Source organism: Mus pahari, chromosome 2, assembly GCF_900095145.1.
Source record: "Mus pahari chromosome 2, PAHARI_EIJ_v1.1, whole genome shotgun sequence".
NCBI lineage: Eukaryota > Metazoa > Chordata > Mammalia > Rodentia > Muridae > Mus > Mus pahari.
The window spans coordinates 142149576-142166547 of record NC_034591.1 but is presented as its reverse complement, the minus strand read 5'-3'; the positions used below and the strand labels follow the sequence as shown (position 1 = coordinate 142166547).

General features: G+C 47.0%; 1 protein-coding gene across 1 annotated transcript; it reads right to left on the bottom strand.

Moving 5' to 3' along the window:
* Positions 1-635: 635 nt before the first annotated feature.
* Positions 636-9475, bottom strand: Fgf23 (fibroblast growth factor 23). Its single transcript, XM_021191715.1, has 3 exons — positions 9135-9475; positions 3788-3891; positions 636-1990 (listed from the first exon to the last, which is right to left on the bottom strand). Exons 1-3 carry the CDS (start codon positions 9343-9345, stop codon positions 1550-1552), a joined length of 756 nt encoding a protein of 251 aa, XP_021047374.1. The 5' UTR covers positions 9346-9475; the 3' UTR covers positions 636-1549.
* Positions 9476-16972: the final 7497 nt, after the last annotated feature.

Below are 16972 nucleotides of genomic sequence, written 5' to 3'. Positions count from 1 at the left end.
GAGTTTACAGCCAGTTTGCTACTCAAGTTCTTTCTGGAGTTTCCCACGTAGTTGTCTCAGTGGGAAGGCTTCTGGTAGCTCATGTACAGGCCAACACCCCAACAGGAAGTGAAAGACAGTGTAGAAAAGGGTTGGGGTTCACTACTGCTGTGCACAGCGTTAGTACTTCAAGGGTGGAACTGGCCACGTTGCCTGCTGTTCGTTTGACAAGCAAGAGCAGTGGATCCATTTTAAGTCTGTGTACACGAAGACAGAGGAAAACTCAAAGCTGTCTGAAGGACTGGTCCGTTACTGTGCCCTTCTGGTTCTCATTTAAAGTAGAGGTAGAAAGGAGGTGCCCTTTGTTGATTGCCAACTAAGGTGGAGAAGCAGAGAGAACCTTAATGTCTACCTAACACTTGTTGCTGTTCACTGTGAGGCTATGCTCACCCCAAGACAGCCCTGGGCTTTCTGGGACAAATGAAAGATGTCCTTGTTTCGTGCCCTAAAAGTTCCCAAGAGTAGCTGCCATTTTGGGGTTAGCTCCTGCAGGAGTCCTCCCCTGACTCTACCTAGCTAGCTAGTCCTGGATCCCATTTCACTTAGGAAAACAAAAACAAAAACAAACTAAAAAACCAAAACCCTTTTTTTCCTTTCCTCTTCACAGAAACCCTAATCTAGAACAACCCAGGAACTCAAGGACCCTTTTCCTCCCGGCACATTCGTTTAGAATATATTACAACTCAACCTGCTGGCTGAGGCTTTCACTAAAAATGCCTCTTTAGAGAGAGTTCGTGCGTTTGCATTTTGCAAAACACCCTAGCAAGGTAGACTTTGCTGAGCCAGGGCAAATTCAAAAGCTACCGACAGGTCCTATCCCTGAATCCTTAGCGAATCACTCCTCAGGGAGGCTGAACTCTGAAATGTGTCCGGTTTAGGTGCCTTTGTCAGCCTCCCGCCAATCGAAGCTCTTCCCAAAAGGAAGAAATGAGCGTCCTTCTTAGACTTTCCCAGTGAAGACATTAAGTTCAACGTGCTCAAACTCAAATTCCTGTGAGTCCCAGAATAGTAACTAGAAGCTGCAGAGATGGCCTCTACCCTGTGTTCAAGGTGTGAACTCTTTCCTCGTGCTAACTGATCGATTAAAATGCTAGGCAAGAGACCGGCTAATAAAGGCCAAGTGTCTGGTTTACCTGTTAGTAAAATAAAATAAAATAAAATAAAATAAAATAAAAAGAGCTTCGTGTCTAGTTTACCTGTTGGGGGTCTTTAAATCAGATTAACATTTAAAATTATTACATGTATGTGTGTGTGGTTATGTGTGTGTGAGTGCAGATTCCCCTGGAGCTAGAATTACAGGTATTTGTGGGTGCTGAGAACTGTCTGTGCCACCTCTCCAGCCTCCCACCGTAGGCTCTTAATTCTGAATAGCGGTGCCTGGCTGGAACCTCGCAGGTGACTCTCAGGCCCATAGGGAAGGGAGAGAAGCAGACATCCTCGGGGTACCCTAGCCCTCTACGTGGGCTGAACCGACTGGAGGATGGAGGCAGACGCCGCCTGGCCTGGGGATCTAGACGAACCTCGGAAAGGGGCGACACCTATCCGCGCCTCCCGCGCCCCCGCGAGCATCCCCACGGCCTCTGCGCAACACCCCCAGAGGGTCGCTGGCCGCGGGGCCACCTTCCTCTGCGCTCGGCAGCTCGCGCGAGCAGGATACAGGCATGGGCGTGGCGCGGGGCCGCGGCTTGAGCACGTTCAGTGGGTCGCGCTCGGGTGGGTCCTCGGCGCTGCGCGTGTGGCGCCGTGGGCGAACGGTGTAGAAGTGCAGCAGCGGGATCTCGTTCCTGCGCGCCAGGAACTGCGAGAAGGGTGGCGGGTTGGTGCCCGGCTGGAAGATGCGTTTGGAGCGGCCCAGGCTCACCAGGTAGTGATGTTTCTGCGACAAGTAGACGTCATAGCCATTCTCCAGCGTCCACTGGCGGAATCTGCAATTCTCTGGGCTGAAGTGAAGCTGTAAGAGAAAGGAAACACAAGGAGTTGAGGGCCGGCGCTCCGCTAGGGGGTGATGCTCAGCCCAGCTCTGCACCTCCCTCTTAGGAAAACGCTGAACTTGGCTCAGGCTTCAGGAGAGTGGCTGCTGTTAGGGCTCTGGAGGGCACTTCCTGGAGGACCTTGGGCTAGCGTGCCCAGCTTGCTGGGGCAGGGCCCAGAAAGACCTGATGACGTTCTTCTTGTTCAGTGCCCGCCGCAGGAAGAACTAAACATTCCCATTCTCATTCCCATTCATATCCATTCATTCTGTTTATATCTCTTTCTGTCTCTACTGTCTGCAAGGAGGACTAGACTAACATGCATCTCCAACCCCTCACCCCTCGCCCCTCTATCTCCTTCCTGGGGTTTGACTAGATTTCACAGACGCCATGCAAGTACTTTACCACTGACCTACATTCCTAGCTTTTATCTTGCTCCTTTGTGTTTTCTTTCCGTTCCTTCTTTCTTTCTTCTTTTTCTTTCTTTTTTCTCCTCCCTTCCTTCCTTTCTTCTTTCTTTTCTTTTCTTTCTCCTTCCTTCCTTCCTTCCTTCCTTCCTTCCTTCCTTTCTTTTTTTGAGGCAGAACCTCACAGTTATCCAGATGGTCCTGAACTCTGATGTGTAGAGGGAAACCTTGAACTTTCAGTTCTCCTGCCTGAAACAACCAAGTAGCTGGGATTGACAGCTTGTGCTACTGGGCCTGGGTTGTGTCCCTTTTTAAATTCTGCTGGCTAGAAGGTGGTTGTGGCTTTGTCTCTTTGCCCAGAGACTGGAACTGGAATGGACTTTGAAGGGTCAAATAGAAGTGAGGTTACTGAGATCAAGACATAATGTAGATTGAAGATCAGGGACATGAACTTGCTAAAAGATATTCTGGGTTTGAACCTTATTTGCCCATTAGTACTGAGTTTTATTGAGTGCCTACCTGGATCTTTAAACACTACATTTGTTTCTTAATCCGCACAAAGAATTGTAGAGGTGAGAGCTTTCTGTGTGTTTAGGTTTCTATCTACCCTGGACAGATGGCGTTATAGGTGCTGGAAGGTGCACAGCAGTAACAAAACTGAAAACTTTTACCTCAGGAACCTTGGAGTGGGCATTGATAAGAGATTCCTGAATCACCCAGTCCTTCTTCATTTCTACCTCAAAATTATTGGGACTATAATTACCTTTAGGGTCAGAAAACCTTGATTTATGATCTGAAGGACCAGCTAGCTACCACCCTGAAGGCACCGGAAATGAATTGGAAGTCATTAATAGGAAGGAGAGCTACAGGTCACGGTCACATGGTTCATTCCACTTCACTTTTTCCAAGGGAAGAAACTGAAATTGGGAAGCATGAGGGGAGTTACTTGAGGCCCTGGTTGGTAACAGAACTAAGAAGACCCCAAGAGCCTCTCACCCTTTCTAGTGTATAAATTAAAAGCATGAATTGATGTGGCTTTAGAACCCACAACATACTAGAGAATGTATTCCATGAAAGAATGGGCTATAGGGGGCAGGGCCCAGAGCCGCATTCCAAACCCCAGCTGTGAAATCTTGAGCCTCCCCTACTGACGCTGAATGACCAAGGGGCACTGTAAATGGGATCTCTAAATCCCTGATAAGAAATACAGTAAGGGATGGCGAGATGGCTTAGAGATTAAGAGGGTGTGCTTTCTCCTGTCCCACAGTTCAGTTCCCACATATAAACATACGATTTTAAAAATCAAATCTTAGAGGGAAAAGAAAAGGAAACACAGTCATCATATGGTGACCAACACATAGAGAAACTCACTGATCCAAAAATGTTGCCGCGGAGATCCATACAAAGGAACCTTCGAGTCATGGCTCCTGTTATCACCACGGAGCCGGCGTCTTCTGACGTAATCATCAGGGCACCTGCAAGAGGACCTCTCAGGTCAAAATTCACAGTTGTCCCTTCCTTGAAATGCTTTCTGAAAAGACACCTCTCTGTGGGGGATGGCCTTACACAGCCCCTCCCTGTCTAACTGTTCCTCTCATTTCCTCTCATTTCTGTGACTCCAACCCCAACATCAACACTTACGCACCTCCTGCTTCATCCTACTGCATGGGCACCTTGGTCTCCCAATATCCTGCATCTGTGTAGCACACAGATTGTCCTCCACCTGGCTGCCACCTCCCTCTTTGCCTGGTTAGTATCTTTTAGTGTTTGGGACATCAAGACAGGGTTTCTCTGTATAGCCCTGGCTGTCCTGGAAACTCACTTTATAGACTAGGCTGGCCTTGAACTCAGAAATCTGCCTGCCTCTGCCTCCCGAGTGCTGGGATTAAAGGCATGCGCCACCATGCCCGGCTAAAGTCTTTTTTAAAAAAAAAATTATTTATTTTATTATATGTAAGTACACTGCCGCTGTCTTCAGACACACCAAAAGAGGACATCAGATCCCATTGCAGATGGGTGGACGCCATCATGTGGTTGCTGAGAACTGAACTGAGGATCTTTGGAAGAACAATCAGTACTCTTAACCGCTGAGCCATCTCTCCAGCCCCCAAGATGTCTGTTTCTATGATTTTAAAATCTATGTTGAATTCTATTCAAAGACCCAGCTGTATGGAGCCTGGTTCTCCCCCACCCCCACTGCATGTCCCAACCTGTATGCTCAGAGTTGATTTCTCTTCCCTGCCAGTTGAAGTTGCTTAACCTCCAAGGCCAGCAGCAGCCATCTCTATGCCTTCTTATCTCCCTAATTAGAACTGATCGCATCAGCATCATGCCCCTGCTGTTACTACAGTGTGTGCCCCTTACCTGGCTTTACCATATTTGTATGTCTAAAACCTTCCTTCAGAGGAGCAGGGCCCTTCCCCATGTTTAATAGATACCAGGGATAGATAGAATTTGCTTTTTTGGACCTAGTCCTTTGTGCTTTTCTCACTTGGAGATGTTCTTTGTAGAAGCTGGTCCTGGACATCTTTCAATAGCCCCGCTTAAAAACCTGCCTTTGAGTAAGGCCTGACACATGCTTGTATCATCTTCACCTAAACAGTGGCCAATACCTTTAAATGGGCATTCTGTACTAAATGTAAGATCAAGTCACACTGTATTTTAAAATGAATGGTGATTCAGCAAGACTTGACATTTTCTGTTTAAAAATAATTTACTTAGATGTTTGAGGACACTTCCAACTGCCTGCTGGAACTTCACTTCACAGCCCCAAGGAGTCTGCCACAGTAGAATCCTTCCTGAGAGAACACAGTCTGTGCCTAGCATATGGTAAAGCATCAAGGGGTGATTTGAAGCCTAAGGCCTCTTTCCTACTCCATGTAGACTCAAAATGAAAACTTTCAAGGGGAGTGAGCAGGCAAAGGTTAGGTGTTGCCTAACTGCAGAAGCTGGTACAGACGGAAGCTGGCTGGTGTGCTCAGAGGGAATGAGGGTACAAGGTGATGGCAAAGAGGACCAATCAGGAACACTCATTTGTTGTGGGTTATCATTCTGGAAAACTGGCAGTTGTGGAGAGGTACCACACGTGTTCTTCCAAATGATGTCTGGCTACATGTCTCAGATATATGTCTGATTTTATATAAACCCAGATATACATATGAAATTCAGAGGAATTTATGTCCTGAGAGCTTTTTGGTTCAATCAAATGGGTGACAGGAGATTACATTTAGTGAAGTTGTTTTTTCCTTATCTTCCTTTTTTTTTTCTTTTTGTGTGTGCCCTTTCAAGTACACTATTTTAAATTCTCAAAACAACTGTTATTTTGCTAAAATTAACATCATTATCATTTTAGCAGTTGTTGAAGCATCTTTAAGAGACAAGGCAGGGGCTGGTGAGATGGCTCAGTGGGTAAGAGCACCCGACTGCTCTTCCAAAGGTCCGGAGTTCAAAACCCACCAACCACATGGTGGCTCATAACCATCAGTAACAAGAACTGACGCCCTCTTCTGGAGTGTCTGAAGATAGCTACAGTGTACTTACATATAATAAATAAATTTTTTAAAAAAGAGACAAGGCAGGATTCAAACTCAGATCAGTGACATCTTCCTGCCCTGTGGCTGTGGCCTCTAACAGAGAAAGTGCTAAAAAACCAAGTGTCTGTGCCCACGAGGGATGATGCCACACCCACCCACCCCTGTGTGGCTCCTTAAATACCCTGAAGCCACAGGAGTCTCCCTGCCACAGCTCCTGTCACCAGAGCATAACATAGCAGTTCCAGCCTGTTTTGCAGGGTTACCACCATCAAATGACCTAATGGCTTAAAAAAAAACCTGACCTGACAGTTGACCATTCCCACACCCTGACATCGTGCCAGCCTACCTGACAATTGGAAACACTGCAGGCAGGGGGCACTGTGTGCTTGCCCCCGCTGTAGGGCCTGTCTTAGTGGAACACTCACTGCAGAGTAAGGGAGTGACTTCCAGGGGGCCGGGGGGGGGGGGCGCTTGGGCTTTTTAATGAAACCAACGAAAGCTAGCAGAAAAGTTCACTTGGCCAAGCACATGCTAAGTCACACACCGGAAGTGTGGGCTACCAAGCAAGGGTGATAAGCAAGGCTCTTTTGATCTTTGCAAACTCTGTGTTTGATGGATGGAGAGTGGGAAGCTGGCCTTGCTCATATTAGAAAAAGCTTACTGACCCTGAAGAGGTCCCAAGAGCCTTCTGAGCTCAGGGGAGCTTGGAGCATCTTTGAGGCCGATCATTCCATCTTGTCAAGACCAGCCGCCCAAGCAGGAGTTGAACACTCAACTCTTAACCAAGAATTCACTAAAGCAAAACTTTGAAATGGGACAGTAGAAACCCGTGCCTCGTTTCGTCTTCCTGAAGATATAATGACTTCCAGGGGCACTGCATGCATGTGATGTATAGGCATAGATGCAAACAAGACAGTCATACAGATGAAGTAAAATAAATGAATAAAATAAGTAAATGAGGTCATAATCAAACCATGCTCTGCTGTAATTGATGAGGAGGAAGATTATATCAGTAGCATGTAAAGATAAGAACAAGATAAAGAGTTGTTCTTATGGAAGTGCACATAACTGAGACCAGAGCATCAGATTAGTGATACTTTCCCCCTAAAGGGAAAGCCTACACAAGTCAAAAATTGCACACAGCTAAAGTCAGGTTAATTCATTTGATTGCTTCTCAGCCACATTCATCGCTCCTGGCACCCTCCAGTCTTGATGTCTGTAAGGTCCCAAGGATGTCTGTAAGCCTGCCGTTTAGACTGCTTTCAAAGTAGACTGATCTCTCACGTCCTCCCTACCCAAGCCTGGACCATCCCAGGCTGACTATAGAGAGGCCACCTTTCAACAAAGAGACTCTATGATTCTAGGAAAGTTGTATGCGCATCCTCTAATCAGAAGCAACTTTCCAATCTCTAGAACCAAAATAGTTCACCCTTATCTACTGTCCAGCACTTGAAATCACATGTAGTCTTGCAGCGGAAGTCAGGGCTGTCTTCCAGAGAGAAGGCTACAAAGGCATTTCCTAAAAGTTGAATAATGCACTGGGAAACAAGAGGTCTATGAAGAACTATGTCACATTTCCAGTGGCAGAGGGTTGCGCGGTGTCAGGCACCTTGTAAGCCCTGTCCACAGAACACAAGCAGTTCTAGGAACCCAGGAAGTGTACCCAGACTTATTCCAGATTCTCCCCATCAGCCTCAAACCTGACTTCCAAGAGGTAACCCCAAGTCCCCCTTTAAGCTCCTGAGGTTTGGGTCATGCCTTGTGTTTGGAGAGAGCCTTTCTCCTCCTCTTCCTCCCCTTCTTCTTCTTCTTCCGCTTCCTCCTCCACCCTCCTCCCTTCTTCTTCTTCTTCTTCTTCTTCTTCTTCTTCTTCTTCTTCCTCCTCCTCCTCCTCCTCCTCCCATCTCCTGTCAGTGTAGCCTGTGGGCAGGTGTAAGCTGCTGGCTTTGCATGTACCTGGACCTGGTTGCTAGGTTTATGGTCTATTGGTTTCTAGAAGAAAGAAGGTTGTTCGCACACTCAAGGCCACATCCAGGAAACAGGGGTCTCCTATTACAACAGCACAGAGGTGATTGTAATCCTTACAGAGAGTTCTTTAGTGAAGGGCAAACTGCTTAGTGCTCTACATGGCACCGAGCCCAGCTGCGTCTTCTGTACCCTCTTGGAGTAATTTTTCAGTTTTTGTTTTTTGTTTTGTTTTATTCTGTGTGTACAGCTGCCTTGTCTGCTTGTATTTCTGTGTACCACATTTGTTCAGTGCCGTTAGAGGTCAGAAGAGGGTATTGAATCTCCTGGAATTGGAGTTATAGATCGCTATAAGCTACCTCTTGGGTGCTAGACTGAACCTGGACCCTCTGCAAGAGCAACAAGTGCCCTTCGCTGCTGAGCCCTCTCTCCAGCCCCATTTAGGATACTTTTTGCTTGTCTGTAACACAGAACACGTGTCTTTTCCAATACCCATCTCTCTTGCCACTCTATTTTCTATGTGTTATTCCTTATGCTGGAAGGGGCTTTCAGGCGAATACATCTGGTGGATTGACAGGTATGGTTAGTGATCCAATTTTCCGTAGACTCCATCTTTAAGAATATTCCAATTGTTTCACATCACCAGTGAGTTCACTACCAACGTATCAGTTTTGTTAGCAGCTAAACACATTTTCAGCTTCTCAGAGGAGAACCACCAACCAACCACACAGGATGCTTCTGAAGAAGCAGCCCACCGCACACCTGCTGAGTGGATGCGTCCAGCCAGGCTCGCCAAGACAGGGCACCTTGGTGGTCTGTCTGTCTGTCTGTGAACCCTGAGAAGGATTGGTTTGGTTTTGAGACAGTCTCACGACGTAACCCTGACTAGTCTCTCCCAGTTAACTTCTGTCTAGGTTATTCTTCTCTTTGAGCCCTTGTCTTTCTGTCCATCTTTCCCTCCAGTTCTTGAACAGTAGAAAAGAAAACTATCTCTCATTGGAAATGGGTTACAATAGCAATTATTCAGGTTGAGAAAAACCTGTGAGTCAAATAATAAAGGGGAAGAAAAAAAATCTTCCTTTTAGGTTACACACATACACAAAACAAAACTATGCATATAAGAAGCTAGACAATTTATCTATAGCCCAAGGCTTTCCCAATACCTCTGTAGGTCAACAGCTGAGAGTTTCCCCTCTTCCCACCCTGGAGCCCATACTCACTGTAGATGGTCTGATGGGGGGTGCCATCTACATGGCCATCCCTATGGATCTGTAGGTGATAGCTGGTCCTGGCTGTGGCTGTGTACAGGTGGATCAGGCTTCCCCAGTTGGAGCCAAGCAATGGGGAAGTGTCTGGATAGGCACTAGCAGTGCCCAAGCTGCAGACAGTGCACAGCGCGCCCACCAGGAGTCTGAGGCAGGTCCCTAGCATTGCACAGCACTGAGTGGCTAATGCTGAGTTTGAAATCTGACACTCTCAGACAGGCTGGGACCTTGCTGGCCTTTCTCTCTTCTTCCTGGAAAGAAGCTGAGAACTGAGGTGGGGATCCTGGGCTAGATTCCCTCCTTTTTTCCCCCCCGGGACTTTTAAAGGGTGGTGTTGTGACATCAAGCAGGAAAAACAATGCCGCCACATCCTCTGTGTTGTAATCATCCATTCGAAGAAAAAGCCCAGACTTCTTAGGCTTGCGGAAGGCACGTCAGTTCCAGGCACACACATACATGCACACACACACCCCTCAATTTCAAGCCAGTGCTACCATAAGTGAATGATGTGTGGGCAAAAGTTATCTGTGACCCTGGGTCATCCGTTGACCTGTCCCACTTCCATGAGGAAGTGTGAAGGCAGCCAGCAGTACTGAAACAACAAACAAACAAACAAACCCCAGAAAGCCAGATAGCCACCTCCTCGCTAACTCATCTCCCTCCAGGGTCCTTGTTTTGGTTTGTTTAAGCCTTTACCCCCAGCTACCAAGTGTGTGCTTGGAGCTACTCCTTCCTGGTTGCTGCATCCAGCAGGTGTCTCGATATATGGTCATATGTGATGCTATCAGGCAAATGAGACCCCCTCCATCCCCATACACATACCCCAGGAAGGGTGTTAGGTGGGAGCAAGAGCTCAACACCTCCCATTCCCAAAGACCTCAAGACAAGAAGAAGGAAAACAAGGTCTTGAGGTCAGTAAAAATGGCAAGATCTGGTTTCTCAGTTTCCCTCATCTGGATGAGGCAGGGAGCTAAACTGGCAATTATGGCTTTGCCAATAGGAAGGAGACTCATTTGGAGGACTAGAATGGCACTGCTGGCTGATCAGAGGGGTCAGAGGGCAGGAAGCATCCAGGAGCTGCAGGACTGGGCACCTCCCCAGCCAGTGTCCACACCCTGGGACCTTGTGTGAGTGGATGCCTCACTGCAGAAATTGCTCTGTGCACGCCCTCTGTCGAGGTGCATCTGATGCAGCGGTGTGGGGGTGTGGGGGTGTGGGGTGTGGGGTAGGAGGTTGAAGGCAGAACACACACAGTCCATCGGAAGGCAGGCTGCTGGAACAGACAGCAGCAGTATATGGCCACAAGGAGAGGGCTGCTCACTCAGTATCCCAGGTTACTGAGCTCCTACAACAGATGAGTATCCCACAAGATAGACATCAAAGCTGTTGGAAGAGTGAGCAAGATGTGACAAATCCAGCGGAGGGAGCAGATGGAGACGAGTAGCCATCGTGTAAAGCGCGTGGTGGATGCTTGCACACGGCTGAGGCGAGTGGAGATGCCCGTCCCACCTCCAGTTCTGGTTGGGTCCAGGCTTCTGTGGTTTACAGCGTGTTTTCTCATCCGCTAGTTTTTTGAGCTTCACTACAACTCTATAAGACAGGCACACCGTGCTATTAATACTTAAAACATGTATTTATTATTAATTTGCATATTTACCAAGACAGGGCCTCACTATGTAGCCCTAACTGGCCTCAAACTCACGGAGCTCTGCCTGCTTCTATCTCCTGATTGCTGTGATTAAAGATGTGCTCACTAAGGCTGGCCTTCAAAAAAAAAATTGTGTGTGTGCGTGTGTGGTGCCATTTCTGAGAGTGTTCATTGTATATGTGTAGGTGTTTGAGTAAGACGAGCAGTCAACCTCAGGGTTGCTCCTCAGGAGCTGTGTACCTTATATTTAGAGACAGGGACCCTGACTAGGACCTAGTGTTTTCCAGTTAGGCTAGCAGCAAGCCCCTGGGGTCCTCCTTCTTCTCCTTCCCCAGATTGAGATTACAAGCTTGTAAGTGGCCCCTGGGCATCAAACTCGAGCCCTCACGCTTATGTGGCGAGTGCTTTGCTAGCACCCCAGAGCTAGCGCTTTCATGTTATACGTGAAGGAGAGGAGCGCTAGAGTCTGTAATGCCGAAGTCACAAAGTCATACCCAGTAGAGTTAGAACTAAGTCTACGGATGCCCCAGGATGCTTCTCCAGGATGAATCATAGCCACTGCTGATGCTCACTGAGAGACCACTAGTCCTCTTACTAGCGTGGTTATTTTTCTCTTGTGCTAACTCCTTTAATAACCCTGTAAGGAGGCCATTACATATTTCCTTTATATACATATGGAAACCAATGGGAAGGGCCTATGTAACTTACCTAAGTATAGGTGACCAATGCACACAGAGGGTGGTAGTGACCAGCCTGGACTCTGGATTGAATGACACATTAACTCCCACAGCCCATCAGAGCCAGAGCTGTGTGACCTACCCCTTAATAAGAAAGACTAGGTAGCAAAGACATCACTTTTTTCTTAGTAAGCCAAGCTCTCTCCCAGGAGATATATATATATATATATATATATATATATATATATATATATATCTTTAGGGAATATGTGCATGTCACTCCAAGGTTAGATAAAAGTTGCCTGACATTTAAATGCTTATGTCTGAGTTTTATTTAATAGACTATTAATTAATATTTAATGGCCACAAGGGAGAGTGGTGGCAGATGCCTGTAACCCATCATTTTGCAAATAGAGGCAGGAGGATCAGGAGTTTGTGGTCATTATCAGCTATAAAGGAAGTCTTAATGAATGTCTCCAGCTCCTGGTGCTATCAGACTTGGGCTGCCCTCAGCCTTGGTTAGAGAAGCGTCGTTGTGCTGTGGGCAGCAGCAGATGCAGAGACATTATTGTTCAATGTGTCAAGAATGAGAGGCTGAGGGCTGGAGAGGTGGCTCAGCGGTTAAGAGCACTGACTGCTCTTCCAGAGGTCCTGAGTTCAATTCCCAGCAACCACATGGTGGCTCACAACCACCTATAATGAGATCTGATGCCCTCCTCTGGTGCGTCTGAAGACAATGACAGTGTACTCACGTACATGGAATAAATGAATAAATATTAAAAGAAAGAAAGAAAGAAAGAAAGAAAGAAAAAGAAAAGAAAAGAATGAGAGGCTGAATACTCAGCCCTAAACTGGACATCTATATCAACGCCCACTCTCACCAAGGCACGGAGAGCATCCGGCACCAAGGCACGGAGAGCTCCACAGAGGAAAAGGTGGAGAGAATGCAAGAGCTGGAGGGTGCGGAAGAATGCTGTGAAACGCGGTCTTCCAGACCAGAGGCAGCTATTGCTCTCACAAACTCATAGCAGCTGTGGTTGTCTGTACTAAGTCAAACCGACGACCGCTGCCCACCCGCATAGACAAAATAGAAGATGTCCAGCCCCCGACCCTGCTGAGGAGCTGTTGGCAGGAGATTGTTGTTAGGCGAAGGAGAGTTTTTATTTGTTTGTTTGTTTAGAGGATGTGGTCACTGATGGGTTTCCCATGTGCCAGTGACTGACCCCCACCTATACATGGATAGGCAACACTAACTGGTCTTGATGGGTTGTCAAGGGAACAGATAAGACATTAAGTTAGAAGAATGCATGTTAAGAGAGATAAGGGGAGCTTGAGGAGACTGATGGAGTCTACTCCATAGATGATCATATACATGTATGAAATTATCAAACATAAGGAAATTTTAAAAAATGAAAACCCCAACAGCAATAATAGCAGCAGCCAAAAAAAAAAAAAAAAAAAAAAAAAGCAGCAGCCACAAAATAGTTCATAAATATAGTAGAACACCTTAGCTAATTGAAGGAATAACTGATTTTCAGGATTGAAATGCAAATTTCTCAGAAACATTTGCTGATTGGTAACTCCTTGTTTCCTCATCTGGTTAAGACTGGTAAAGGGCTGGGAAGTTCCTGTGAGACAGTTCACGGTAAGAGAATCTTCCCTGAGAAGAGGGGTAAGACGGAGGGGGTTTTTGGAATAACAGAACAAATGTTTTAAAGGTTTCCAATACTACTGAGAAAGGCTTTGCTCACCCCCGGGGCTCCATGGAAGTGCCAAATTAGCAAGATATGGATGAGCTGTTAAGGAAATTCACAAAAGCAAATCCATCAGAGGAATGATGCAATTCCAGCTTTGAAGGAATGGACGACTTAAATAAGCTTTGCCAGAATGACGGGAAAGGCTGTCACCCACCATCTCTGGCTGGGTTCCTGGAGCGGCTTGGGGAGCGGGCCTCTGGCTCTTTCCACTTGTCTTAGGAGGAAGTGATTTCCACAGAATTTTCTTCAAAGAGATGCTCAGATACTCAGCAGCTGGATCTGAAGGCAGTAGCCTTGTTTCTGCAGGGGGTGAGGGACATGTTCCCCACTTGAAAGAGCAATGGCGGATGCAAGGCTCTCCGACTAGGAAATGTTGAGAACGAAGATGAAGTTTCTCCATTGGAACAGGATAGAGGCAACATTATCACTGCCTGGAAGCACGTCCTGCTGGAGGACCCTGTGGAGCTCCCAGAAGAACTTTAAAACCCAAACATCTTAGGATTGATCTGATGTCATCCCTGCTGAAGCAGAAGGGGTCAGGATGGGGCTATCTGTGCTGTGTTCAAAAGAACTTGGGATATTCAGGTAGTCAAGCGTTCATTAACAATGGGCTGTACATCCTGGTATGCACTAGATTTAGCACATAGAAACCAAGGCTCTTTTATGGGCTTGCTCCACATCCTACTGCCTTCCAGGATCCCCCACTTAACTGCAGGTTCAGATGTACCTGGCTGGAGAGTGTTAGTGTACAGGCACACAGCCTTTCCCTAGAGCCCATATGTGCTCTCTAAGGCTCCAAAGGATGAGCCTTGGGAGCACCCTTCAGGGATGTTGGTTTTGAGTCCTTGCATCTAGAGGGCACTGTACTGTCACAGTTCAGAGTCTGAGGTCTGGTGTGAGCCTCTGAACTCAAGGTGAAGCTCACAGACAGCAGATGTGAGAAGGAACCTCTGTGATATGGGGCTTTCCTATTAGAATGTCTCAGATGTTGATTCCCAATGGATGCTGGGATGTGGCAGAAAGGCTGGTCTCATCTCTATCCTGCCTTGGAAGCCCTGGGTCTGGGGAGCATTTTCTGGGGAGATGTGTGGTGGCCTTTGTTGAAGGCTCTGCCATCACACTAACAGATCCAGGCTTCAACTGTGACTAGAGATACCAAAACCCTCCTGAAGATGCCCTTGATGTGTCTCATCCACTTGACAGTAAATTCATGCTTCTTGGGCTCAGGGGCAGCTCGGTGGTAGAGTACCTGCCTACCATGTGCAGAACTGGTGTCTCATCTTTAATACCTTAAACCACCACCAACCCAACCCAACACACGGGTCCCTCTATCCAACCAGACTCGCTCTTAATGTGTCAATCAACACTTTAGAGAGGCCTGAGAACGAAGGGCGCAATCTTGACCACCAAGGAGCTTGCAATTCCCCGGGTGGGATATGTTCTGCATTTTCCAGTGCTTCTTATTCACAATGTCTATCCAGTGATCATCTGTTTGTGCTCACTGCAGCCCTGTGAGCTGGGCTGGGGACTCTTTGAGGGACTTTTCTAAGAGTTTTCTGGCTCCTGATACACACGTATTCTCTATCATTGGGACCTAAGGGAAATTTTAAAAAGCAATTTCAGAGCTGGTAAGATGGCTCAGTGGGTAAAAGCACTGACTGCTCTTCCGAAGGTCCTGAGTTCAAATCCCAGCAACCACATGGTGGCTTACAAATAACTGTAATGAGATCTGATGCCCTCTTTTGGTGTGTCTGAAGTCAGCTACAGTGTACTTATTTATAATAATAAATAAATCTTTGGACCGGAGTGAGCAGGGTCAACTGGAGTGAGCAGAGGTCCTAAGTTCAATTCCCAACAACCACATAAAGGCTCACAACCACCTGTACAGCTACAGTGTACACATGTATACATAAAATAAATAAGTTTTTTAAAAAGCAAATTCAGTTGGAATTTATTAGAAAGCAAATCAATAAAGAATCTCTAAAACAGAAAGTGAAAAATTCCCCATAGTTTCTGGATATGTTATTAAAAGTAAGATGGAGACCTAGAGAATAGTGGCATATATGTTATATTATAAATAGGTATATATCCAACCATACTTATTTAAAAGCCAATATTAAGTATATACTATATTTGGTATAAGTGTATTTTAACCATCATTCCAGGTCAGTATGAATTTCTCCTCCTTCTCTTTCTCTTCCTTTTCCCCCCAAAGTCTTGCTATGCTGGTAAGAGCCTGGCTTTGAACTCTCTGTGTAACTTCAAACGCACACTCCCCTGCCTCAGCCTACTGAGTGCCAGGAGTCCAGGCATGAGCCACCAGGCCCCATTACACCTTCTTTGTAATAGTTATAGCAGCATATATTTACTGTGTGCCTCTCATTCCTGCAGAACAAGACATGAATAAGTTGCCCACAAACCCTTCCATGCATACCTGCTTGCCCTGTCTGTATTAGGCCTCATTTCCTTTAAACACGTTGGGGAGCCTATACAGCTCACCTCTGGTCTCTTCACCTGCTTCCCTGTGGGAATGGAGACGATGGATGGATGGATGGATGGATGGGTGGATGGATGGATGGATGGAACCCGTTCCAAGGACCATGCACCGCTGCACCCTGGGAATTTCTCTCCTTCTTCCATCCCTTCTGCTGCCCTCCTGCCCTCATGCCTTTATTTGTGTTACCTACTTCCTAGTTTATGTCACTGTTGTTGCAATAAACACCTGGACCAAAAGCAACTGGAGGAGGAAGGGTTTATTCATGTATCATGGGTATTGAAGCTACAGGGGCCACTTGATGGCAGGCAGAAGACAGTGAAGGCATGGGCAGGGAGATCAATGCACTGGGGACAAGGTCTCTTTGGGTGAATGTTGGATACTTCTTTTCCAGGTGGAGGAAGGGACAGAGGATAGAGCCCTGGGTGACTAGTCTTCCAGGTGGCTGCCAGGCTGTCATCCTCTTGCCTTCCCCCATCTGTTCCTTTGTCCAACCCCAGGGTGTTGACATACCTTCTAGGCTCCACCCCGCAGTTTCCTTACTTGCCAGGTATATGTGACTCACCCTAAAAGGGGCTACTTGCCCCACTCCTCACTCCCTTCTCCTCTTGCTCCCTTCCCTCCCCCTCTCTCCATGTGCTTATGGCCTCTCCTCCCCTTCCCATCCCCCCTCTCTCTTCCTCCCTCCCTCCACCCTCCCTTTCTCTCTGTCTCTACTCCCTCAATTCCCCTCCCCACCCACGTCCTAAATAAACTCTATTCTATATTATACTGTCCTGTGACTGGTCCCTCATGGGAAAAGGATGCCTCAACACGGATCTGCAGAGGCACCCCTTTCACTGCACCGTAGGGCCTCCACTAAACATATCCCATACACCCCTGGCTTCTTTTCTTTTTATAAAATACAACACAGGGAAGACAAACATACTTCCAAGATTAGGAACTGTGTAGGGAAGCAACAACAGAAGCTTGGGACTGCAGGGGATCTCTCTCTCTCTCTCTCTCTCTCTCTCTCTCTCTCTCTCTCTCTCTCTCTCTCTCTCTCTCTCTNTGTGTGTGTGTGTGTGTGTGTGTGTGTGTGTGTGTGTGTGCATGTGTGTTGTGCTCACACAGGCTATCTCATCAGACAAGTGCTCAGAGGTCACCCGTGGGACCCAGCCCACTCTTTCAGGATGCCTGGGCTTGTCACGAAACCACGTAGGGGAGCTGATATCCTG